The sequence below is a fragment of the Anoplopoma fimbria genome, chromosome 5 (assembly GCF_027596085.1).
Source record: "Anoplopoma fimbria isolate UVic2021 breed Golden Eagle Sablefish chromosome 5, Afim_UVic_2022, whole genome shotgun sequence".
Classification (NCBI taxonomy): Eukaryota; Metazoa; Chordata; class Actinopteri; order Perciformes; family Anoplopomatidae; genus Anoplopoma; species Anoplopoma fimbria.
The window spans coordinates 1,244,120-1,269,343 of NC_072453.1; the positions used below are offsets into that span (position 1 = coordinate 1,244,120).

Sequence of the window (25,224 nt, forward strand, 5' to 3'; positions counted from 1 at the left end):
GACATAATCAATACACAAACACATTTGTCAAAAGTCCTGAACATAGACAATTTAAAAAATACAAAATATACATTTATGTATCTTGTGACGACTACATCATAGTCTATCACCCCCCCACCCATCCCATCCCACCCTACAAATCAAGTGACAGAGGTTTCAGCTCCTAGCATGTGCACGATGATGTCATCGAAATGCCAAGCATCAACTCTGCAGGTTGTACCAGTGGCTTGGTAACAAGCAGTATGAAGTCCATGCTTGGCTGTGTTGTGAACAAAACAGTAGAAATATATATAATGTGTACATCGATCAAGACAGAGCATTCACTGGATCTTATTCATGCAGCATAGTCTATATGTATGTCATGACATAAAACAAAATTATGAAACAGGGCTGATTAAAAACCAGAAATGTTTTCTTGGATTGTAATGGTTGTCTTAAAACTGTATTCAGTAGTTTCATGCAGACTACACCGTTAAGTCAGACGGTGATCGCGAGTAGTGCCGTAAAACCAAAATTTGCTTTTGCACTTGTTTACTTGTACCTCTGCGCAAACACCCCCACTTAAAATCTGGAACTTAAAAGAGCATTTTGTAGCGATGTATTCACTAAAACAGGCACACATGAAAAAAAAAAAAAAAAAGCCAGCAGAGGTTTAAACGGGGATATTGATAAAATCCTAAAAACAACTGACCCTTCACTTTAAGAAACGTAATTGCCTCTTCCAACCTCTCCGGGTAACGAGTATTACTATTACACAACATCTGACCACGACCAGCTCCAAAACCACTAAACCAGCCTGAAAATGAAGGTCTGAAACAAATGCATGAAGCACAGCCGGATAGTAGTCTCGATCCTGGTCTGAGTTGGCAGATGCTACATTCTGATTGGCCAGTTTGCGTTTGAGGGTGGGATTTAGCAAAGGATCAATTATTTCTGTCAGACCAAAGGATTCTAAAAACGGAGTAGAAAATCGAACCTAATTTGTAAATGTGACTTGATTACAGCATAAATAAAATATGAAAAAAAGAAATCCTAAATTACAGTATATTTAATTTTATATCACAATATCAGTATGAATATTGGGATTTAATACATTTTCCGGGAAAAAAATTGACAAATGTTTGCCCCGGCACCTCCTAGCAGTTAATCCAGCACTGACAAGAAAGACTTCCATTGCTTGATATTTGTACAAAGAGAGTTATTATGAGGGACATAAAAGCATGGTATTTAGTTCTGAACTATGTATTACCAATTAATGCCATCGTCCCACTTGTATACAGTAGCAATATCAAAAACCATGTCCATCTGAAATGATGACAGCACCACTAAGAAGGCTGGTCTGATTGAAATAGACCATCAGTGATACAGACGTCTGCTGCTGATGCTGCATATTACAGGAACTGTCACAATTTGGCCTGAACACAGCTGATTAATGGGGACACTCGAAGAGGATCAGGAAAGACTGTCTGTCGAAGTGTTCAGAGCTGAAACAGCCAGACAGGCTGAGAAGAAAGGCAACTGAATGATACAAAGCACCTTTCAGAATACTCTGGTATGTTAGCATTCCAGAATAAACATAATTATATATTCAGTGAATCCATCGCTTTAGGGAGGGACTTGCTAAGAGCATTGCACAGCCAGCTGCATGGGTTCATAATAGCATGCTGGCACATTCTTCAGTTAGACACATGTGTATACAGTTTATATTTAAATGTAGATTTGTGTGTAGAAAATGGGACTGATCCAAATCAATCCTAAATCTTCAGTCCTTACCATGTTACGACAGGCTCGGCTTTGCTCAGGAATTTAGAGACAACAAAAGAATGTTTGTTGCAAAACACAATAAAATAATAGTATCACAGTGAAGGTTAAAATGTGGCTCAAGGACTGAATGATAGAATGGTTCAGAAAGTAGGCTTAGAAAAGTTTCTTTATCACATTTTCTTAGAGGTAGTGTTAGACCCTATTCTGTCAATGCCAAGCAATGAACCAACACCCTGTTACATATGAAGCCCCGAAGTGTGCAATATTAAATTAATTAAAAAAGACAGTATGAAATAAATAATCATAGGAATAAATTGTTTAAAATAGATATATCAACCATCAATTTGTAAGTTACTAATTAAAAAAACCAATAATTGTTGTTTTTATTCTAAAATTAACAGAATTTCATTGGAAATCATTTGTATTTCATTTTAGAAATGGCCTTATTCAAAAGTCTATGGTTACTCTATAATGGCATTTTTCCAAATTCTTTATTCATGTCAAGTTTTTGGTTGTTTTTTATGACAGCAGCGTGTCACTTGCCTCTCACCACCACGTAACCCCTTCGTCTTAAACAAGCAAACTCAACAATGGCTACCATATTTAAATCCTGTTATCTTCTGTTAGCTAGAACAACAACAACGTCAAAGTACAGTAATTGTGAGTAAACTAGCTAGAGTTTGCTGCTGTATATAAAGAGAAACAGAAACAAAATCTCTTAAGCTTTAACGAATCAGCTTAACAAGGCTGCTCTTGCTACCGACCTAGCTGGCTAACCCGCTAGGTGGGCTTGTGAGCTTAGCTTATTGGTCAGCATAAACGCAATGTTAGCAGTGTTGGTTAGCCCATGTTGGGCTGAGCGACCACGTAGAAAGACTGTCTGTGTTTTTGTTCTAAACAGAGTTGTGTGTCTTTCTCTGAGGAACATCTGTAGATTGAAAATGTGGCAGTAGTAACCGTGAATTAACTAGCTGAAGTTAGCTGAATACTGTCGCTTCTCTTTGATGCTCAGCAATAAAGCTCACAACCCTGCTTAGCTGGTGTTTATTTAAAGCACCAGCTCCATAGTTTTTTTTCCCAGAATTATTTGGACATTTTTGTTCTAGCTAACAGGATTTTACTAGCTATATCTGGTAGCCGTTGTTGAGTTTGCTAGCTTAATAGGCAGGGGGCATGCGACTAGCCGACATTTAAAGTCCATTGTGGCATAAAAACGAACTTAATAGTTACTTAGATAACTTCAAAATTGTAAATACCTTACATAATTTGATTATCTATTTCATAATAAACGTTTGTTTATTTAATATTAAACACTTCAGAATTACTTTCCTTTTCCCGCCCCATGTGTTTTTACCATGAATGACTGCTGGACTGGCCTAATGGTATGACACATTTCACTGTGCGTGTCTCATTTGGTGACATTAAAATTAACTTCACTAAAACATTCTTTGTTTGGGCCCTTGGGCATTCCTGGGGATGAGAGCAACCATGCACAAAGTCTCTCAGAGATGGAGAACAGAAGTGATAGCGAGAAAGCATAAACCTCTTCAAAAACATTCCTCATGCCGTTAAAACTAACTAAAACCAGACAATAAATTGTTGCCTATTTTTGGCTCTTTTCTATCAAATGGAAATGAATGCTTTGGGATTTTTCCCTGCCCGCAGTTTTAAGAGAACATACCCAGGAGCTTGAACATTTACGCCATAAAGCCCCCACCGTGACGTATCATGTCTGCTCCACCTGATGGTTGCAGTGCTGTTGGGCTGAAGTGTTAATGTTCGGTTCTACAATACTTGCATCCGGCCCTTCCCTGGTTTCCAGAACTATTTCCCAGTATTGCCACAACAGCAACACTTGCGGTACCTCAGAGGGACCGCATCAGAATGGAGAATTCATCCCCAGCTTTGTTTCAAACTGCAGCTTCTGTCTCTTCTGATATCGAACTCGCACACTGAAATGGACAGAGGGGACAAAATCAGAGGTTTTGATCAAGACAGGGACACAATCTGCTGCATTGTTTTCTGCTTCACAACACATTATGAGTGAAAATGTAAGGCTGATCGGATTACGAAATAATCCTGAAAAATGCTGCCTTTCCTTCTCCCACCTTGCTTAGTTTTGTTGCTCAAGAATATCCCATGACCCAAAGTTACTGAGTTAATGGGTTCAGACCATTGTTTTAGTTTAGTGTCTGGGTTCATACCGTATCTCGTGAAGCTTCACCACTTCGTTGACCACCACCACCAGCAGTGGGGACAGAGAGACCAGCAGCCACGCCAGCAGGGGTATGTCACCCAGGTTAAAGGGCAGGAGGCTGCCTTGGTCGCGCCATAACTGGTAATCCACTGTGGCCTGAACAACCTGGCTGAGCAGACTGGAGGAGAAAGAGAGAGTGAGCTTTGAAAATGTAGTAAGACATATAAAAGGAGGGCTCACAATGCAAGGCTATTTTATAAGGTGCATTTCATTAAAATAAATACTGCAACAATGAGACAGGATTTTACAACTCTGGAAAGTTATCATGGTGACAATCATTGTATCCCACATTTTGAACACTGTGAGGTCATCAGTAGAATTGATGGTTCATACAACTAAATTTAGCAGGAATGTCCACTGGCACTTATTTGTTTGGCAAATGCAGTGTGTTGATGCCATAGACTGTATATAAGAAGAGGACGTAGTTGCTGTGATGTCACGGAGCTTTGAGTAATGCGTTTTATCCAGTTTTTTGCAACCGGTGAAAGGAAGTGACCATATTTGGACACCTGTGGAGTGAAGACGAGATGCCGTATACGGCTCTGGTGGGGTAGCGACCTGTCAATCACAAGGTAGCACCGCCCTAAAGCATACTCTGCTTTATGATCTATTTGACTCTAAATGGACCATAATTTACTAAATGAACACCATGCTGTATTGAAGAAGACTTGAAACTAGAGACTGAGACCATAAACTCATGTGTACAATGTTTACTGAGGGAATAAATCAAGAAAGAAGTAGATTCATTTTCTCATAGACTTCTAGACAGGAGTCGCCCCCTGGTCAGTAGAGAGAATGCAAGTGTATGACACTCACGCATTGGCCTCACTCCTCAGAACCGGAGGTTGCCGCAAGATATTGCACTGAGTTGCGGAAAAAGCTGATCTAGGTTCAAGTTTTTTTGTGGGAGCTCTCTGTTTTACCAGGAGGGAAAGTAGATTGAAGTTCTTGCAGGTTCTACTAGCCCAACATTCATCGCTTCATATTGTTCCCCTCCCACCCCCAGCTCAAGTTTTAATATATAAAATTGAACAGATAAAACATATAAACTGTTTGCCATGGGTCCTGAATTAAAGTATGACACACTATCCGAGGGTGTAGTGACGCTCTGTCAGTCATTTTGAAGGAGACAGACGCATATACAGCAGACACAGATTTCCTCATGTGCTCTGTCTGTTTTTGTTTTATACAATAGGCAAATTGATCTTTTGGTCTTTTTTTTTTTTCAGATGACATTCATTTCCCAATATTCTTTCAGTTGTTGCAGTAGTTTATTCTGTTTATTCAGTAGGAAGTCCTTGTATGTTGAATATGTTGGTAGGATGAGGGTTAAATGGTTGAAGTGCCGCAGAATAATTTGTAAATGTTAGAACAACTTTCAAATAACAATTTGTTTTGTTTTAAATCGGAAGAAAATATAAGTTCAGACAGGAGATGATCACTTACACCACAGGAACAGTGAGACACCACCAGGTATTGCTGAAGGGACTCTTTCTCCACAGAGGTTGAGAGCGGTGGACGTAGCTGAGGGAGATCACCACTGAGGAAACGAGAACATACAGAAGAAACGGATCGATTTGAATAATGATTAAAAGAACATGGGTAACTTTGACCATGATTTATGCTACGTATGTTAGAGAGAGTTCCTACCTGTGTGTAAGACTAGGAACCCTGCCATGACCTTCTGAGTCAGCAGCAGACCGTTTGACAGTTCATCGAACCAGTTAGGAGCGTCGCCTGAAGAGCTGCAGTCAAACAGAAAAACATTCAGCTGTATGCGGCTATTATATCATTCACTGCATCAAATAATCATGGAATTAACTGTGATACAATTGTCAAATTCTCAAATGAGCCTCTGAATGGCATATTTGGTTGACAGTGGGACTGCAGTGCTTCTCCTACCTGGCTGTGAGTATGTATACATCAGTGGTGTTGTCAGCTAAGCTGGAGTTGCCTCTTATGTAGCAGACTTCCTGCAGGGTGAACCCAAAGGCCAACAGGTAGGCACACACTGTCAAGCCGAACTTCAACAGGAAACAGCCGAGGAAGTAGTTCTGGGTCTGGTTTAAGATGACGACAAACATGATGAGAGGGTCAGACGAATTATAATTACAGGCTTTTAGGTTTTCCTTCGTCAAGTCTATTTAGTAAAAAGGTACATAAGTGGCACAAACGTATTATTTATTAACATCCAGACTGTTGTGTTTATCAGCAGCACTTTACACTGAGCATTATATTTCTAGAATTGATAACTAAGGCACTAAGGCTTTACTAAATGTAATGTTTTTTATGCTTTCAAAGTTTCTATTGAGATTTTCAAACCAAGCTCAGAATGTCTGTAATTACATTCTATGACAACCTCAACCAAAAAAAAGAAAAAAAATGGCAATCTTAAATTGCTGCTTGATCATGAGAAAACCATTTTTTAAAGCAGTGAAAATATTTTTTGAAAGGCTAAACGCCAACACAAATGGATTGAAGCAGAATGTATTATTAGATTAAAACATTTTGAATTTGGAAATGATTACATCTGTCTTTTGGACTGAACTCTTGGGAATTATTGAAAACAATCCTACGCAGCTACCACTGTAATCTAGTTCCAAAAATAGTATAATACAAATAATACTAGTGTATCTTGGTCTTTATCAGCAACTTGGCAGAAATATAGAATTCAAACAGAATGAATAGAGATGCAAATAAAAAAAAGAAGAAGCTGCGTAGCATTCAAATTTAGAATTTGAATGTCGACTTTATGATTGCAGCTTGGAAGCTTCCAGCTACTCAGTAAATAAAGTAAAGCAAGAATCTTGTGAATTATCATTATTATCATCATTTTGTAATATTCATTACTACTTCATTGCCTTTTCATTAGATACTCTTGTACAATCTAATGCAATCAAATACAAAAGCTGTAAAATGCATGTATAAATGCATGTGTACACCATTTACCTTTTTCAAAAGGCCCCAGGTGGGGATACACTGTTCACTGTTTGTGCTGTTGATCTTTGCCATCATCAGGAATGTGTTTATGTAAAATATCAGCAGTGGTTTAAAAGACTTGACTTATATGTGACCCTACCTTCCTTGGGATTGCATCTAGGTTCTTCCCTGTGGCAACTGTCATGACTGAACTGTCCGGTGGCTTCCCCAAAAATGACACGCTGTCAACACAACAAAAAACAAACATCACATTCCGTACAGCACAGCAAATTTACATAGTATTATTTGTTTCTAAAGTTCTTGCATGTAGAGCGTGTGTGTACCTTAGCAGTGGGCAGCTGAAGCAGGACAGCCAAAGGATGTCAGTGGTGTTCATGGGAGGAGGAAGCTGAGCTAGACAGGCTAGGAACTGCAGAAAAACACCAGCACACTTATTTATCGACTATCAGAAATGTATTTTTACATAAAAAGCTAGCATAGTGCAGTGTAAATATCCATGTGACTTTGTGATAATCTCCCGTCTCACCTGGATGATGACCAGACTGAGCTGACACTGCAGCAGGAAAAGGAAGCACTTGCGGATGCCGTAGGTCGTGTGTCGTGCCTGGAACACATTCAACCAAAGGCGGGTTAATGAGTGCATTTGATTATCATCTCCGACTTACTGTGCATCCGTGGCGTGTCTTAACCTGCTCTATGAGCTTGACCATGCTGACGCTCTCTCCTTGGTGGAAGGTGACGGAGCAGCCCAGGCTGTTGAGCTGTCCAGAGAGCCTCAGGGGAGACAGACCTTCAGCGTCTCTGTCGCTAAATCCTCCCCCGGTGGCATAGCCGAACGTCTCCCACGAACATTGAGAGGGGTACAGAGGGTCCAGAGCAATGCTGCGGAGGGAGGAGGTTGAAAAAAATGATATATTGGCCAATCGGGATACGACTACTCGGCCCTTGAAGGGTAAATAAACCCAAGTTACAGTAAGACATTTCGTCACTTACCTCTTTTAGAATCTAACCGTGGAATTGGTTTTAGTTTGTTTTGTTTTTCGTCCAGTTTTTGAGATATCTGTCTTCACAGTAGTGTATTGTAATGAAGGGAAATTTAATTTAATTTGTACTGAACAATGACAGAGCTTTCAAAAGCAACATTGCTAGCAAATTATATAAAACAGCGCTGGTAAAAACAGATAATAGGGGAAAGTGGTGTTTTTAGTTGGAAAAGTCTGTGTTTCTATCAGTTTAAGAAGTCCAGTACTCTCACTAAAGGTAGCGTTGACCTGAACCGGACACTTTTAACATTTCCCTTTATTCTATCTTTTTATTAATCTGTGTTTATGGACGACCTCCTCACACCGGCGTTCTGTGGATTATCTCATGCTGTGAGCACCACTCATTCCTTTATGTTGGATGGTTAGAAATATCAGAGACAGATATCTCCAAACCTGAATAAATAGAACCAAAACTATCTGCTTGGCTAGCTACCACTAGAGGTTGATGAGAAACTATAGCTTTCAACTGGATTTGACAAAGAAATGCAAGATATTTATATCCTCATTATAATTTAAATCTATTGGTTCTAATGTTTTGTGATAAATATCATCCATTTACATTCTAAATCAACATTGGTCAAACCCAAATCAAATAACAGCAGTTTACTAAAAAATAAACGATGTACTATATTAATGTGTGTTTACCTCAGGTCACTCTGTAGAAACAGGCGGCTGTTGCGGAAATTGGCAGAGCTTCCCAGACAGCATGTAACCTCCCTGTTCTCCTGCATGATCTTCATCATCTCACACATGGCTGTGAAGAAAAACAAAAACACTAGAGTCAGTATTACTGTAAAGCAAACAATGAGTTCTGATCGGGGCAGGAATTTCAACTTCAGACATGACTGCCCCCAGCTTTTTTCAAGCCTTGATGCCCTCCTGTAATCTAGTGAAATAGTGCGCACATAACCAGTAGCAGGTTGGTTTTATTTGATGGCCCTGCTGCCCTGCCATTGGGTATTTGTGCCTAATGAAATTTACATCACCCACAAGCCAAGTGGTCTTGCCACTGAAATAATGAAATTTGAGGTCTGATTTAGATCATTATTTCTTTACATGAAACGTCGGCCTTATTGGTTGCCATTGCTATCATTGCTTTTCCTCATCAGAATCTACTTCATTTTTAAAATGACAATGGAGGAAAGAGGACACCTTGAAAGAGTCAAGACAAACGCATGCACAAAACAAAGTGGACTTACGCATAAGGAAGGTGACTTATTATGTAAAAACATGTGAAGAGGACTCACTATCAGGGGTGCAGTCTGTGAAGAGTGGCACCAAAAGAGGCACATTATCGATGTTCTTCAAATGAGGACGAACCTGGTGGATGCCACGAGGTAGCTTGGCCTGAAAAAAGAGCAGAGACAGGCAATACATCATCTCCTGTTAGTTTAGAAATCAAAAGGACAGAAAGATCTGTATTGTTACAGATACCGTTAAGTCCTCTATTGTAGAGAGAACTGAGTAGTAGCTTCATGGTGTTAATAAAAAGGCATTGTTACCCTGTTGCAGTCCTCCAGAAAGCTGGGCACGTCGCTGTCCGTGGGCTGGAAACTGGCCAGGTCAGAGTGGCCTTCCTCCTCTGGCAGCAGTGGACCCTCTGCTTCATCCCGGGAATCTGTGTCACAAATGAAAAGAGATACACCCGCACAATTTAGAACTAGCTTTTCACAGGGTTCACTTGTTGAGGCTGGAATTAAAAGGAAAAACTATTTGACACCCACCTCAGTTTGAGGAACACACTTTTGAGCATGTCCAGTGCCTCTACACGGCTGAGCAATAGGCTAGCGGCTAACAGCGCTAACTTTACGTTATGCTTTTAGCAGTTAACGAAGCCTCAAGCTGAGATGAGGAGCGGACTACAGAGCTTTTTTAAATTTATGAACTTTTAGTCTTCACAAAAGGTTTTATAACTATGTAAAATCAGTGAAGGTTCACTTGAAGCATTTAAGATGCAAGACCTAGCAAACTATAAAGAGTACACTTGAAATATATGTGCAGTCAGTAGAAGAGTCATGTAGTGCATCCCCATTGTAAATGAGTGTTAAGGGAAAAGACAGTGCCTTTTATGTGGATGTCCATTCACTGCTGATGGTAAATGTAGTTTAAATGTCAATTGAAGCAATAAATTCCTCAGTGCGGGCTAAATTGAGATGTTCACAGCTGCAAAATCTGTTCTTGTGTCTTGTCTCCCAGCTGTTGAGTGGATTGAGTCGGGGCGTGTAGAGGGGAAGTTGGATAAAAGCTGGCCCGCAATGCATCCTGGTACATCGAGGTACTGCCTACACATCTCCACAACAGGAGAACTCAACTCTCTCGGTCAATAGAGCGTGCACTGAGGAATGTATTGCTTCAATTGAACACATTTATTATCATACACTGATTGGAAATCCACATAAAAAAGTCCTGAATTTTCCCTAGTTTGGTACCTTGGTTCAGGTCTTCATGCAGGGAGCCCTGACCGGGGCTGGCCGGAGCTCCGTCACAGGGACTGTCTCCGTTTGGAGTCAGAGAGATGTGACAGTTCCAGCCCGTCTCTAAACCCATCTTCTCTGCAAAAACCTGTACAGACACAAAAGTACCCACATATGTCAGGTGCTCACACTTTCACTGCTTGTGACATTGTGTATAGATGTTCCAACACATATATTTATAAATATATATTTATATAAATAAAATGTATTTTTTGTACATTTTTTCATATACATATTTTTTCTTTCTTTCTTTATCTTAAAAAAGGTGTTACTGATGATTTTTACAATGGTATACACAATTAAAGTTTCTCCCTTAAAACCCTTTTTCCAAACCTTAATGTATATTCCTTTTTAAAGATGGGATACTAAGACAAATAGTCTCTCAGTAAACAGTGTAAACATGAGTTTATGGTCTCAATCTCTAGTTTCAAGTCTTCTTCAATACAGCATGATGTTCATTTAGTAAATGATGGTCCATTTAGAGTCAAATAGACCGTATAGCAGGGTATGCTTTAGGGCGGGCTTACTGTGATTGACAGGTTGCTGCCGCTACCAGAGCAGTATACGGTGTATACGGTAACTTCTGTTCATTGGTTGCGAAAAAAACAAACATGGCAAATATCGTAATCCAAGATGGCAACATTGAAAACGCCAAAGTTAAGGCTTCATAACAGCAGTCCACAAACCAATTGGTGACTTCATGATGACTACGTCCACTTCTTAGATACAGTCTATGGTTCTACTGCTAACAATTATTGTAGTTTTTTTTATAGCAATTACTACTAAAGACAACAACAAAAATAAGAAAGTTCCCTTGCTGTGTCACAAACTGTTGACTGGTAACAATTGCATATTGGGTTATGCAAATGTATTTGGATTGTGAAGGAACCATTATTCTGTCAGCAGAGACATGTCTAGAGGAAAAAGTATCATGCCATCATTTTGGCCAAAGTAACCACCTATCGAATGTTGATATGAGTATCATGTGTGTTCACCTTGCTGCGGAGCTCATCCTCCATGGAAAAGTAAACAAAGCGGATACACGCGGTGACCAGGGCATCGATGAGCCGGACCGTGTCCAGCCTCGCCTGGAACTGAGACGATACCATGCCCATGAAGATCTGCCCACTGAGGGCCTGGACGCAGTCCTCACGCTCCACGCCCTCACCTATACCCTCTGAAGACGTGAAGGGGGTGAAAGAAAAAGAGATCGGAAAATCAGGAGAAGTTGTATAATTAATCTAAACTATACGTCCCTCTAACAATTACTCGTACCATCGGAGCTCCAGCTGTTCCTGCAGGAGTTGTGTTTGATGGGGGTGGTGGAGGGCAGCTCCACCCCGGAGAAGAGGCAGGGACCGGGGGCCAGCTCCACGCACTTCCCATCCAGTTGGCTGGAGAGGGAGACCTGCATGGGTTTGTAGGCAAACGCAGAGCAGTAACCGGACAGACAGGCACGCTGGTAGAAGTCCAGAACCTTCTTTCTGTTATGGGAGAAGTGACAGGTGAAAGTAAAAAATGAAAGAAAGACCAGAATTCATAATTCATATAGTGAATTCTTTGATTCTTTGTGTTTGACTCATCAGTGTGAAAGACACTGCACCTATCTGAGCCTGAGAGGGGGTAGATATCGGTTCCATCCCAGAAGTCGGTGCAGGACTCCAGGATGAGGTCGGCTGAGCCATGGGACAGCATCTGGACGTTATCTGCAAACAGAAAGGTCAGAGTTCACAACAAAGGGAATAACATATGCAATAAAACTAAATAAATGATTCTCTTGTAAACTCACTCAAGAAAAAGCTGAATTAACACTTAGTTTATTGAAGTATAATAAAGAGTAAGCCCTTATAAGTTCATTTAAAATTGTAGAATAAAAGAAAACAGAGCAGTGGGACAATGACACAGGCGGGTGAGGTAAGTGTGTGTGTGTGTGGACTCACTGGAGGAAGAGTCTCGTACAAACAGGGAGATAAGATGGGAGATAGGAGGCTGCCGTTTGGTGAAGTAATGAAGGTGGCGGGATGTGAACTCCTTGGTCTTCTCTCCTGATGGCAGCTGGTACAGAGCCAAGTGGTTCTCCTGTTTAAACAGCTCCCTCGCACCAGGAGTGAACCCTGACACACACACACACACACACACACACACACACACACACACACACACACACACACACACACACACACACACACACACACACACACACACACACACACACACACACACACACACACACACACACACGATTTATTGTCTCATAGATTTTTAACATGTAACCTGGTACTGGAACTCATTTCACTTCACAAAAACAAGATAAAGTTCCTTTGATTTAAACGATGAACATCCATTTCGGTTGGACTTCAAAGACCCAGTGGAATGGAAGACGCAAAACCAGTCCAGTGTAGGACTAGTAAACATGTTATAAAAAAAGGAAAGTCCTTTCATTCATTACCTTTCTAACTAGAGAAGGAACTGTAACAAAAAAAAAAAAAAAAAATACTCCCATTTCAGTACATCAATGTAACATAGCAACAACCTGTGGCCTTGCTTTAATATTAAAACCACAGACATTTACTCTAGGGTGGGACTTTCTCCTCAGATGAAACTTAATCTATAATTCATACTGTGTGGGATGACAGTCGCATCAGATATTCCTTCTGAAGAAAACTTCAAGGCTGAAATCACTGTGCCAGGCCATCTAGTGAAGTTCTCATATGACCTAACAAAGTAAGGGGGAAAACCAGGCCTCCTCCATCATTCCACGCTCACCTATGAGCCTGGAGAGCTCGCAGAGCCCCCAGGGGACGTAGACGGGCAGCACGGTGCCGTGGCTCTCCTGCAGGGCCAGGTTGGACAGGTGGTCTGAGAAGCGGCAGAGCTGCTGGGTGACGCTGGCGTTGCAGAGGTTCAGCATGATGTTGAGGCCCAGCGGCTTGAGCGACGGCAGGTGGCACTGCCAGGAGAGGTCGTCGAACTGGATGCTGGCTGGGTTCTGCTGGTCCTGCGACAGGCTCAGCATCTCCAGGTGATAGTCACACACAAAGTCGTCCGCCTCAGCATCCGGGCATCCCATCCCATAGTCCTGGAGACATGTGGGACAAACAACACAGCATGAATCGGGAAGCCAAATAAAATGTTCCCCCGTCTTTCGTAACTATTCCTTACAAATGAGTAGCGCTCAGTTACAGATGTTTTTACCTGGGCCTGGTCGTCCTCGCCTCCCTCGGTGTCGTGACTGAAGCTCACGTTGGATCCCGAGTGGTGTTTCGTGCGAGTGTGCACAGGCTGGCAGGCACGACGCAACCGGGATGTGTCGGTGGAGCGGGCGGTGTCGTGTGACGTCTCGCTGGGCTCGGGGCCCTCCCCCAACTGGGTGGAGGGCTCTGCTGGCAGACAGAGCAGAGCCTCCGCCTCCTGGGCCTGTACAGCGGAGACACAACTAGTCAGGGATGGATACCATACTGTGCATTATCAGCTGATTAACTCCAGCCAGTTTCTACTTAAAAAAAGAAACAGCTCAAGCATGGTACCACTTTCTCTTTTCAAACGTAACAATCCCTACCCCCAGGCTGCTAGTGAGGCTAAAAGTCACCTAAAAACACACACCACACACTACACACCAACACACACAAACACACACACACACCTCATCCCTGTCATCATCCGTCTCCATTCGGCAGTAGGAGCTGACAGACAGGTCGTCTCTGAGATCGTCCTGGCTGTTGTGAGGCGGCTCCACCCGTCCGCTGAAGAACAGCACGGTCTCTGGGCTGGGGTTAGGCCACGACAGGATGCCCTGCTTGTCCACACAACACAGCACCTACATACACAGAAAAGATATACAACATAAGTGAACATTTTCAGTTAGATATTTTCCTCATATCCCGCCAATAATACTCACAGTGACAGATCCCAGAGTGTGTAAAAGGCTGGAAGTATAACAGAGTGTCTGAGACTCTCCCTTCAGGACGCCAACCAGGTGTCGCCACACACAACGCAGCAACTCCTGCAAACACACACACACACACATACACACACACGTATAAATTGAGTTAGAGAACTGCTTTCTACTACAAACTAGAGGAAACGGAAATTAAAAGGTATGAGTAAAATGTACAGTCGTAAATATAGTGATTCAGTTAATAAAATGGACAATTTACAATTTAGCAAAAACAAGCAAATTGAGTTAACAGCTCAGCCTAAAATCCCCCAACCAACTAGAGAACAAATAAGCCTTAATCAGCTCTGTGATTGGGCTGTAAAGAAAAAAAAAAAAAAAAAGAGGAGAAAGATTCTAAACTACAATGCTAGTGGCACAAGGCGAGGAGGTGAAGCCTAGTGCAAGATGCAGCATTTTTGTGAGTGCTCCAAAAACAAATCCATGCAGATTTTGATTCTTTGGGATGGTATCCATGACGACTGGTTCAGCGAGGGACAAACTGTAAAACAATCACAACTTGTCCCTCCTTGCCTCCTCTCTTTATCAGACTACATCCAAAATGAACCATCCGCCTCTCTGGCCAAGGTCTGGAAAACAAGGTACACTTTGTGTTACATCCCTATGTACAAAGGGAAGTAACACAAAGCTACAATTTGTATCCAACAGCTCCTGTTTGCGCGGTAAACATGGATGTACTGACAACAATCACTTGATTACTTTGGGACTGAAAAATATCTGAATCTGATGGTGTCAACAGTAGATTTGATTTAATATAATTTATCCTGAATGGACATTGTGCAGAGCTTTTACCCTATCTTTATTAAAAAATGTGGTCTTTCAATTTGAGATATATATATATATATTATTGCACAAAAAAATCCAAGAGCATAGGAGAAATCTGAGAGCAATAGTTTCATAATCGCACAAAAGCAGTGTGATTTTGAGGAGAAGCTGGAGAGCAGGAAATCTGTGCATGCGACAATATAGGAGGGGGCTATTTGAATGCAAGGACAGGATTTTCAGGGAAAGCGTTACATAATCTGAACCTGTAATCAACAAGTCATGCTTTCAAATTGAAAGTCTGATTCAACTGAAAAACTTGAGATTCCTGCATAAATAGTAGTACCTCTTTTAAGAGTGCATTAGTGGGTCATATCCCAAACATACTCAGTTACCTCCCTAATGTACAAACATGAGGCAAAGAAATCATCAATGTTAAATCATACAGTAACAAATTCCTCAATGATTCAACTTGTTGTTGCACACTACTACCATGTGTAGCGTACTGCAACAGGCACAAATAAGGAGCATGTTGGATGTAAATGACTGTTTCTAGGATTTTTAAAGGCCAACAGCCAGTGCGGTGATCGACTATTACGAAATTGATCTGCCAAACACAGATTTCATCAGCATTTGATAATAATAATTCCAAAAGGAGATAAGGAAGGAACACAAACCCTTAAGAATATCCAGCATTTAGACATATTGGGGCTGATTTCCAGTCATGCAGTGCAGGCAGACAAGCAGAGGTGGAAGACTCAAGTGAAAGTCCCTCTCAGGATCATCTCTTCCCTATATCTTACACTTGCTATGCATTCATCTGGGGGCAATGCCAAAGCCAGAGACAAAACACTAATGGTTTCAGAAAGACAGGTCGGTGGTAATCTGCTGATTTGTTTGTTTTCCATCGAGCACTAAGCCAGACAACAATGGAGGACAGTGATTGGTCAGGGACTGTGAGGTCGTGGGAATAGAGGCTGAAATCATGAGGTAAGAAAATGATTCTGAAAGAGACATGATTGACAGTTGAGATAACATGTCAAAGATGACTGTAGGCATGGATGTAAACTTGCATCCAGAGGTACACCGTTAAGACTTGGTGACTGGTAATCAACAGATGAAAGAGTGACCAAAAACCAAAGAGTCAAAAGGAGAGGGAACAATATGTCGTGCGAAATGAATGAAAAACAAAAAGCAAAGGTTAAAAATAAATAAAATGTAGTGAACACATAGAGAACCATATAAGGTGGTCTGATCACAAGATGCCCATGAAGATTTCCATGGAGAAGAAATTGAAAAGATGGAATTGAGATGGAGGTCGAGCGGGTTTGTGGTGGTGGGAGGGTAGCGAGAGAGCGGTGTACGGGGGATTTCCAGAGAGGGAGTTGCAAAGGGCGAGGACAGCAAGCGAGTGGAGACAGGCGGGTTCAGGTGGAGTCGGGAGCCAAGCAAGTGAAGGGAGGGGGGAGTGAGACAGCGAGAGGTTATACCTGGGAGGAAACCACTTCGGTGTAGCTGCTTAGAGTATCCTCAGAGAACTTAGCAAGCTGGGGCGAGAGAAGAGTCTAGTTAAAACACAGAGGGGCCTTCTCTGTGTCTCCTCTCTGTGTGTGTGTGTGTGTGTGTGTGTGTGTGTGTGTGTGTGTGTGTGTGTGTGTGTGTGTTGTGTGTGTGTTTTAGGGTTAGACTGATATGGGTTTCAAGATCACTGTAACCATGTATTTATTGAAGTGGCCAGCATGGAAGAAAACAAGTGTACATTCAGTAAAAGTTATTTCATTTCAAATCCAAAGAATCTGAATGAAAGGAAAATTAGCACAAAAGTAGTTGACAACTGACACTGGTGACCAATTTTCTTGTATTTTTAAGGTACGAACACAAATTATGATAGGTCCGGACCTGTCGTAGGCGTCAACATTAAATTGAAAGGAGTGCTTTGTAAATTTACATTTGAAAGTCAATAAAAACAGTTTGCCCTAATTTCAATGAAAAATCTGAACAAATGATTGTGATCTCTGTTTATTGTTTTGTTCTTAATCGTGCAGGCCTAGGTGGGAGTACTCTACTGTTGGCATTGAACTTTTAAAATCAAACCAAGACATCAGTCTAACCCCACAGTGTGTTTCTTTAGATATATTATATATTATAGTTAGAACACACATCCTCCATGTTAGTAACTAAAGCGTTCTTTTCCGCCAGTGCACATCACACATTTTTAACTTTGTGAATATGTGTGTGTGTGTGTGTGTGTGTGTGTGTGTGTGTGCGTCCCTCACCAGACCAGCTGGGGATGCGCGGCTGAACTCGGCGAGGACTCTGGCCTCTCCGAAGGCATTCAACAGCACCCACATGACAGGGAAGAGCAAGGGCAAGATGGGCAGAACACCCATCAACTGCAAACACAATTTCACACACTTACATCTCTGTGCAGTCATCCCGTGTGCATTTTGTGATCTCTTTTGAGCCACTCTGATTTTAAAAAAATGTTATATCAAACATATAATGGAAAAGTTAGACTCATGAAGGAACATTAAGAATTTTAGAATAATCCAAATATCAGCTAATGATAAACATCTAAAAGTACACACTCCAGTCTTTGCTAGCTGCACTTTTATAATTTTGACTGACTGTACCTGAAGTTGAAAGAAATTGAAGCAGGGAGGGGTGAGACTGGGTGCATCACAGAAATAGCGAACAGTGTTCACTAGCAGGAATGCCGCCTAAAGGGAGAGACCATTAAGATACCGGTGAGACAAAAGTTGGACAACATTACAACGTGGAGGTTTTAGGTAGAGAACAAGTGATTCCAAATACAGAGACAATTAAGAAACTCTTAACTGCTCACCAGAACGACTGGGCAGACTAACTTGGTGATAACCAACTGCACTGTGAACCTCTCATTATCCAGCACTGTGATTGGTCGAGCCAACGCCAACTCCAAACTGTTCCTGTTAGTAAAAGGAAGACAAGGGACAAAAAACATTACTTTTGATAAAGTTTTATATACTATTTATTTTCTTTCATCCTCATAAGGAGCTGACAGCATCTAGGTGTTTCTGTCAAGAGACTCATTTTTCACCCAGAAGAAAATATTTTCTTTTTATGTGATCATGTATCCTGTATTTGCATTTCAACAACATACTCCCCCTAGTCTGAGAGTTGATTTAATGTATTATGGACATTTGTTATCTTTTTAAACCCTGTGTGCAAACCCTTTCTGGGGCCAGACATGGGCAGGTTCCCTACCTGACTATGTCCAGCACTGGAGTCCGTACCACTCTGAAGAGACGGTGTTGCTGGGGGCTCTGGGGTCCTCTCTTCTCATTGGCCCGGGGTGAAGGAGGAGGGGAGAATGGGGGGAATAAATCTCCTGGCTCCAACACTATGTGCTCATCATCCTGAGGAGGGAAGAACAGATTAGGCCGGTCACAGGATCTAATCTTAATGGGCCGTTCTGTACCAATGGATCAACAGTCGACACCAGCACTGAGTTTAGACGTTATGGTGTAGCATACTCTGCTTTATGGTCTATTTGACTCTAAATGGACTATAATCTACTAAATGAACATCATGCTGTGTTGAAGAAGACTTGAAACTAGAGATTGAGACCATAAACTCATGTTTACAATGTTTACTGAGTTAATAAATCAAGAGAGTTGGGTCATTTTCACATAGACTTCTATACAACCAGACCTTCTTTTTGCAAACAGAGGAGTCGCCCCCTGCTGGTCAGTAGAGAAAATGCAAGTTTTAAGAAACTTCCGCAAAGGCTTCAATTTTCAGAACCAGAGGTTGCCAACTGACTTAAATTAAGGTTGATCTTCAACTTAATTCAGTGCATTTTCGCCTAGCCTGTTTACTATCTGTTGTATACCAAAACTGAAGCCAAAACATCTCGATCACCTCCTGTCAGCCGGCTGTTGGTTTAAGAAGCAGAAGAAGAAAAAATACAGTGTAGGTAGCCTATCAATGAGCAGAGCAAACATTTTAAATGTGAGAATCGCAGTCGATAATGTTCATTTGATTGTGGGAAAAAATATTGAATCCATTGTGCAGCACTAATACATGCCGAAATAAACCTCGCCTCAACTTAAGCGACATATGCCTCTAGCAATTTGAGAAAAATCACACTTCAATGCTAAGGTACTGAAAAAAAGACATAAAATGTTACCCTCTCATTCATATCAGCATGTGTTCAGCTTCATCCCACACAATGAGGCCGTCTCTTTCTTAATTAACTTACGTCAATGCGGCTACACAGCAAACACCACGTCCGGCTGCAGGCTTCATATGAACTCAGAACGGTTTAAAGGGACAAAGACGGTGGTCGAACACGATGTTCAGCAATGAAAATTGCACATAAATAGAGATCTACGACGATGTTGTAGATCGTGTTGTGTGAAAAACAAACCTGAACTGATTCTGGCTCAGTGGAAACTTTCTATTTCCTCATGTGTAACCATGTACCTCTGCAGGCTGTATAAATGCATTTACGTGCCAGCAGGACCCAGAACAGCCTGTTTTCTGCCCGCCGGTCTGGCGGCTGTTAGAAGCTGTGACGTCAGTTGGAGGAAATCAACACAGGGTCGAGAGTGGTGTGTGCTAGTGTGCTAGTGTTGGACCGATAACGAAATATTGGCTTTCTGTACCAATACCAGTTCTGGTATTTGGTATATCTTGATATTCAAAATGAACTTCTTGGGCAAATAACTGATACCTTTGAATTTCTTAATTTCCTAAGCGATATATCTATATTTTATGAATCGAAGTTCAACAAAGGTATCTACAAATCAGTATTCAAGCAAATTTCAATGTTCTCAATATGACCAGAGATGTATTGACATTATGTAAGAGGAGGGAGCTTGTGAGTAACTGCAGAGGAATAATTTCTGTCAATCCAACACAAAACCTTCTGCACATTTTACTTGCGTTCCAAACTTGACTTTACCCCTGCATCTCCAAACACGTGTGCACGTCCATGTATGTGTGTGCCTACGCACAGACTGACCTTAATGCCTCTGAGGGAAGCAAATGCTTCTTGGCCAGGTCTCAGAGCGATGATGTCTCCTTCCACCAGCAGGCTGACGGGAAGGTTAACCAGCTGGGAGTCACGGTAGGTCCAGTGAAGGGACCACGATGTGGACGAGGGTGTGTACAGATCCGGGTATAGAGACGGAGACCACCGCGCTTCACCCACGCACCCGGACAGGTAGTCTGGAGTAACGGGCATAGAAAGAGAGAAAGCATTTAGAGAGGAAGAGGGGAGGATTCATACATATTCTGTACATACATACAAAATAACCAGCTCGCTCACTTAAGGTGGGCTGACCTTTAAGGTGAACCGGACAAACGCAACTCCTTCAAGTTTTGCTCAGAGGAGTCAACACACATGTAGGCATGATTTACTCTTCCTGCTTTATGGCGTCTTTTGTTTGGGGATGTAACCTCCTAATTCATTCATTAATTTATTATTTTTTATTCATCATAAACCCCTGGACCTGAATTAGCGCATGTGTTTCAGCAAAATTTATGCTGTATGTACTAAACTTTCTGCACCTTTCCTAATATCTGTGTTCTCTAAGAAGTCGAGAGATTTTGAAAAAAATAAAGAAATATTACAAGAATAAAGTTTTGATTTAATGAGAAAGAAGTCATAGGATAATATGAAGTCAAACATTTGTATGGCATCACAGAAAAATTGCACCATTGTTAATTATTCTTAAATTATTCCAGTATTTCTTTAAATCAGGCTTTATTTTTCTAGATGGTTAGTGAGGTATACAGCATTCTTCCCAACTCATTTTGGAATGAAAATGGGGATCATCTTGTCCAGGAAATACAAATGCCATAATTCCTCTATATTTGGAGCTCTGACTCACCACTGAGCTGTGCGATGATGCTGTTGAGACGCCGGACCATCTCGCTCCTCTTCAGCCGCTCCTGGCGTCCGACCAGCAGCAGGTTCAGCACGAAGAGAAGAAGGAGGGCTGCAGCGTTCACCAGCTCTATACCAGAGCTGTGGGGGAGAAAAGGAGGCCAGTGGAGCCATATTAAATGTGACAAATGACAAAGAAATGCAAGAATTCAGTCTTCAGCACACTTTTCTAAATTAGCTTTAAAAAAACGTATCTCATAACGGGAAGTTACACCAAATATTACAACAGATTATTCCCTCTCACTTCTACACTCTCACCAAAACCATCCAAATTCAAACGAAATACATGCGTTTTAAATGGTCCGTCAGTATTGGTGAGTTAGTTAATATATTCAATGAAATGGTATTAGACAGAAGGAGAACAGCTCAGACGGGTTCACAGCAAGAACAACAGCTGGGTTTCTGTAGCTGCTGATTCATCACAATTTCTCACTTCTGTCCATCTCCAATCTGTTGATTATTTTTGCGTGAGGACGATACAGTGGGCAAGTCGATGAGCAATACTGAGACGGACACAGAGAACTCCTTAGCTTGTTCTTTCTGTTTGGAATCAGAATTTAATACGTGGCACTGAAGGAATTCCAAGATTTTCAGATTTTGTCTAAGCCTGGATTTCCCTGTAAAGAATGTACTTCTACATCAATGGTGGTGCAACTGTTGTATAATGTACTTTCAAACAGGATGTTGGTGGTGGTGAAAACTACAGACAGGGCAATGCTTTCTTCACCTGCTGATAATAGTCTAAGCAAAGGAAAACAGATCTTACAGAATACAACAGAACAAATATTTCCTAACAAAACCAATAAATGACAGCAAAAAGTTTTTTATTGATGCTGATGGTGCAATATCACAGGCCGTGGTTGCAATGTGACTGTTGGGCTCAAATGTGCCAGATCAGAAATCAGCCAAGTCTGCATATGTACACCTGATAGTGATTGAATATACAGACCTTGGATTGAACAGACTTGACGGTTAATGTGGCCCGGCACGATTCGGGTGAGACATAGTTGCATTGAAAAGACAAAGTGGAACCGAGGCCACAGATGTTACAGAACAGGACGGTTCAGCTGAAAGAAGACCACCTACCTGCCCTTCGGCTGGCTGCCGTAGCAACAGAGGAGTCCCAGCACCACCAGAAGACTGAGGGCAGCTGCCGGCCAATGGAGACAGGAGTGACGGTTGCCATGGTAAAGGAAGCTTTTCACCCACTGTTCCTATGAGAACATGAGCAAAACAATACGCAGTGTGTTATGTAAGACGTTCAACACGTGACCGCTATATTTAAAGAATGATCAAGGAGCCGTGTTGCCATAATAGATAAAAATCAAGGCGGTGTAGAAAACATAGCTTTCTGTGAGTCTTGTGTTTTCACTCTTAGCTGAAGACCACCGATATGTATGTGCATGAATAAACGTGCATGTGTACCTGTGCAGAGGCTCGTCTGCGTGCGGGCCTTTGGTGCTGCTCCAGCAGGCCGTTGAGCTGGTCCCGCAGCTTCACCAGAGCCTGGCCAGTGGACAGGCCCAGAGTCACAGCTTCCTCCTCCTGCAACCACACAGACAACGACCCTTTTAGACTCTTGACCAAAAAAAAGGGGCATGAAAAATTTGTAAAAAGTACTTTGCCAAATACAATTAACAAGATTTGAAGACTTGAACCAAACCCCAAGCCCCCCCCCTAAAGCCTCTACATCACCTGTTAAATGGTTGAGTGTGAGAGACTGTAAGCTCTTGAAATGGTGTAAATATGAATGGGACAGCCCTTTGCTAAGACATATCAGTTAGGATAATAACGACATATCATGTTATGTACAATCGTGGGTATTTATTTCATATTTCTTGCTCACTGATTTGAACGTCTCCCAGACTCTTGCCTCACGAGATGAGAGGTAATTGTCAAATAATCTATTTACTCGTTTTTGTCAAAAAAGCTTTAACAGCCAAATAAAAAAGAAATTGTTAATGAAATAACAAACTGTGTATAATAATCTCTGCTTGCATTCATCTGTTTCCGTGTGTTTTAATGTTCCATCTTTAATTCTTAATGTTTCTGTGTAAATGTGAATTTCCAGGCTGAACACCCATGTACCGTCCTCTTTGTTTATCTTCTTTTTTTTTTTTTTTACTTCTCCTGCTTTCACTGGTAACCCCGTGTTTAGGGCTGTAATCAACCAAAGAAATTCTTGGTCGACTGAAACCCTGAAATTTCGACTAAAAATCGACTAATGGGGAGGCATCACGTGCATCTGCGCAATATAATAGCCCATGATTACCGAAAATATATACTGATATCAGCACAAGAAGGCAATTAAATACAAAAGGCAATTCAGGGAAAATTATCTTTATTAAACATCCCAGATCATGTACCAAAAATAAAGCAAAGGCTCAAAACAATAGCCTACAAACAGTGGGCACGGCGCAATTGCGCATTAGGCAAAAAAAAAAAAATGGAAATAAATGTGCACAATAAAAAAAGGGAACCATAAAAGTTCGTTATTTAGCAATAAACTGAAACGAAATAAAGTGCATAACAATAACAAGGAAGGCTCACTCAGAACAAATACAAAGATAAATAAATAAAATGCCCAAATCTACAAGTATTTATCAAATAAATGTGCAAAGCTATTAAAATGTTATTAATGTCCAAAACGAAATAATGTAAAAACAATGAAATAAACAAATGGCTACTCACTCAGAGTAGCCATTACAATCAGTGTCCACTGTCCACAAACTATCCACACTTTTTTGTGTTGTGTGCGAGAAACACAAGCATATCCACGTTCTTTGGAAGGAGACAGCTTCTTGATTTGTTGACAATAAATCCTGCCTTGGAGAAAATGCGTTCAGAAGGCGTGGATGTTGCAGGGATACAGAGCAGTTGCTTTGCTACTCGGGCCAGGCTCGGGTATCTGTCTTGGTTTCTTTTCCACCACCCCAATGGTCCAGAGTCAACTTTGGTTTTGTCCTGAAGATAGTTTTTCATTTCTTCTATGCTTCTCCCACCTGATTCTGTAGAAACCAGTTCTTCCTCATCTCCACACAACAGCATCGCAATCTCCTTCTCTTTGTCGGTTTTCTGTTTTTTTGACACGTGTTGCTCCTCACCTCCAGGTTCACCTGTGGCTGCGCTGCGTGCACTCAGTCGGTCTGCCAGCTGTGCAACTTCTGTATAGGCCTCGTCTCGTTTGGCATCATCCAGAAAAGACGGCTGCTTAAAACGAGGGTCTACTACTGCAGCTTTAATGTATACACTCATCATTCGGGTTTTAAACTCCCACCTGCGGTCAATTTCTACGACCAGCTTGCTTTTCATTTTTTTGGTAATGGGGCTGTCATTATCCGTGATGGTCAGGTGACGTTTCTTTAAGTTTGCCAGCATGGGTAGTGTTGCAGACAGGGACGCGTTGTCCTCTTCAGACAGCAGCTCCGTCAGGGTTATCATAGGTTTCAGCACATTTTTAATGTCCTCTACCGCATTCCAGTGTGTTGTAGTGAGGTCCAGTGTACTGCTCTCGCTCTTGTTGGTAAAGTTTGGGTCAGACAGCACTGCGGTAATGGGCCAGCGTTGCTCCAGCAGTCGCTCCAACATTGAAAATGTTGAGTTCCAACGTGTGGACACATCCTGAATAAGTTCATGCTGAGGGACATTTTGCTGCTCCTGCTTCTGTTTTAGCCCAGTTTTTGCTTTGTGCCCCTTTTTAAAATGTGTCACAAGATGACGTGCTGCAGCCACGGCGCGACAAATTGGCTCTTGTTTGAGCGCAGCATTAATACAGAGCTGCAAAGTGTGCCCGGCGCACCTGACGCCCTGCATCTCCAACCATTCATGTGACTCCTTTAGTGTTTCCACACAGAGTGCCATATTAGCCGCGTTGTCACATACAACAGACACTCTCTTTTCTTCTGGAATTTTAAAGGCATCAGCAACTTCAGATAGTCGCGCAGCGATGTTTCTTCCTGTGTGCGCCTCTTCTATTTGTTTTGTCTCAAGCACAAGACTCTGTGCTTTCCAGTCTCCATCAATGGAATGGGCAGTCACTGTCATATATGACTCCATTCGAAGAGACGTCCACATATCTGTGGTCAAGCTCAGTG

At 41.7% G+C, this 25,224-nt stretch overlaps 1 protein-coding gene across 1 annotated transcript in view; it reads right to left on the minus strand.

Moving 5' to 3' along the window:
* tmem94 (transmembrane protein 94) overlaps positions 1-25,224 on the minus strand; it is a 30,711-nt gene continuing 5,487 nt past the window's right edge. The window contains exons 2-31 of the mRNA XM_054598868.1: positions 22,556-22,675; positions 22,217-22,344; positions 21,075-21,211; positions 20,204-20,409; positions 18,442-18,593; positions 18,041-18,143; positions 17,829-17,915; positions 17,472-17,588; positions 16,686-16,742; positions 14,377-14,481; positions 14,122-14,295; positions 13,674-13,895; positions 13,245-13,557; positions 12,419-12,592; positions 12,082-12,184; positions 11,754-11,962; positions 11,474-11,655; positions 10,434-10,566; positions 9,507-9,622; positions 9,252-9,351; positions 8,650-8,758; positions 7,651-7,843; positions 7,488-7,565; positions 7,285-7,370; positions 7,101-7,182; positions 5,924-6,081; positions 5,672-5,766; positions 5,468-5,561; positions 3,969-4,139; positions 1-3,716 (exon numbers count right to left, since the gene is read on the minus strand). Coding sequence (XP_054454843.1) covers positions 3,644-3,716; positions 3,969-4,139; positions 5,468-5,561; positions 5,672-5,766; positions 5,924-6,081; positions 7,101-7,182; positions 7,285-7,370; positions 7,488-7,565; positions 7,651-7,843; positions 8,650-8,758; positions 9,252-9,351; positions 9,507-9,622; positions 10,434-10,566; positions 11,474-11,655; positions 11,754-11,962; positions 12,082-12,184; positions 12,419-12,592; positions 13,245-13,557; positions 13,674-13,895; positions 14,122-14,295; positions 14,377-14,481; positions 16,686-16,742; positions 17,472-17,588; positions 17,829-17,915; positions 18,041-18,143; positions 18,442-18,593; positions 20,204-20,409; positions 21,075-21,211; positions 22,217-22,344; positions 22,556-22,675 — 4,077 coding nt within the window. The 3' untranslated portion in view covers positions 1-3,643. The remainder of the gene's footprint in view (positions 3,717-3,968; positions 4,140-5,467; positions 5,562-5,671; positions 5,767-5,923; positions 6,082-7,100; positions 7,183-7,284; positions 7,371-7,487; positions 7,566-7,650; positions 7,844-8,649; positions 8,759-9,251; positions 9,352-9,506; positions 9,623-10,433; positions 10,567-11,473; positions 11,656-11,753; positions 11,963-12,081; positions 12,185-12,418; positions 12,593-13,244; positions 13,558-13,673; positions 13,896-14,121; positions 14,296-14,376; positions 14,482-16,685; positions 16,743-17,471; positions 17,589-17,828; positions 17,916-18,040; positions 18,144-18,441; positions 18,594-20,203; positions 20,410-21,074; positions 21,212-22,216; positions 22,345-22,555; positions 22,676-25,224) is intronic.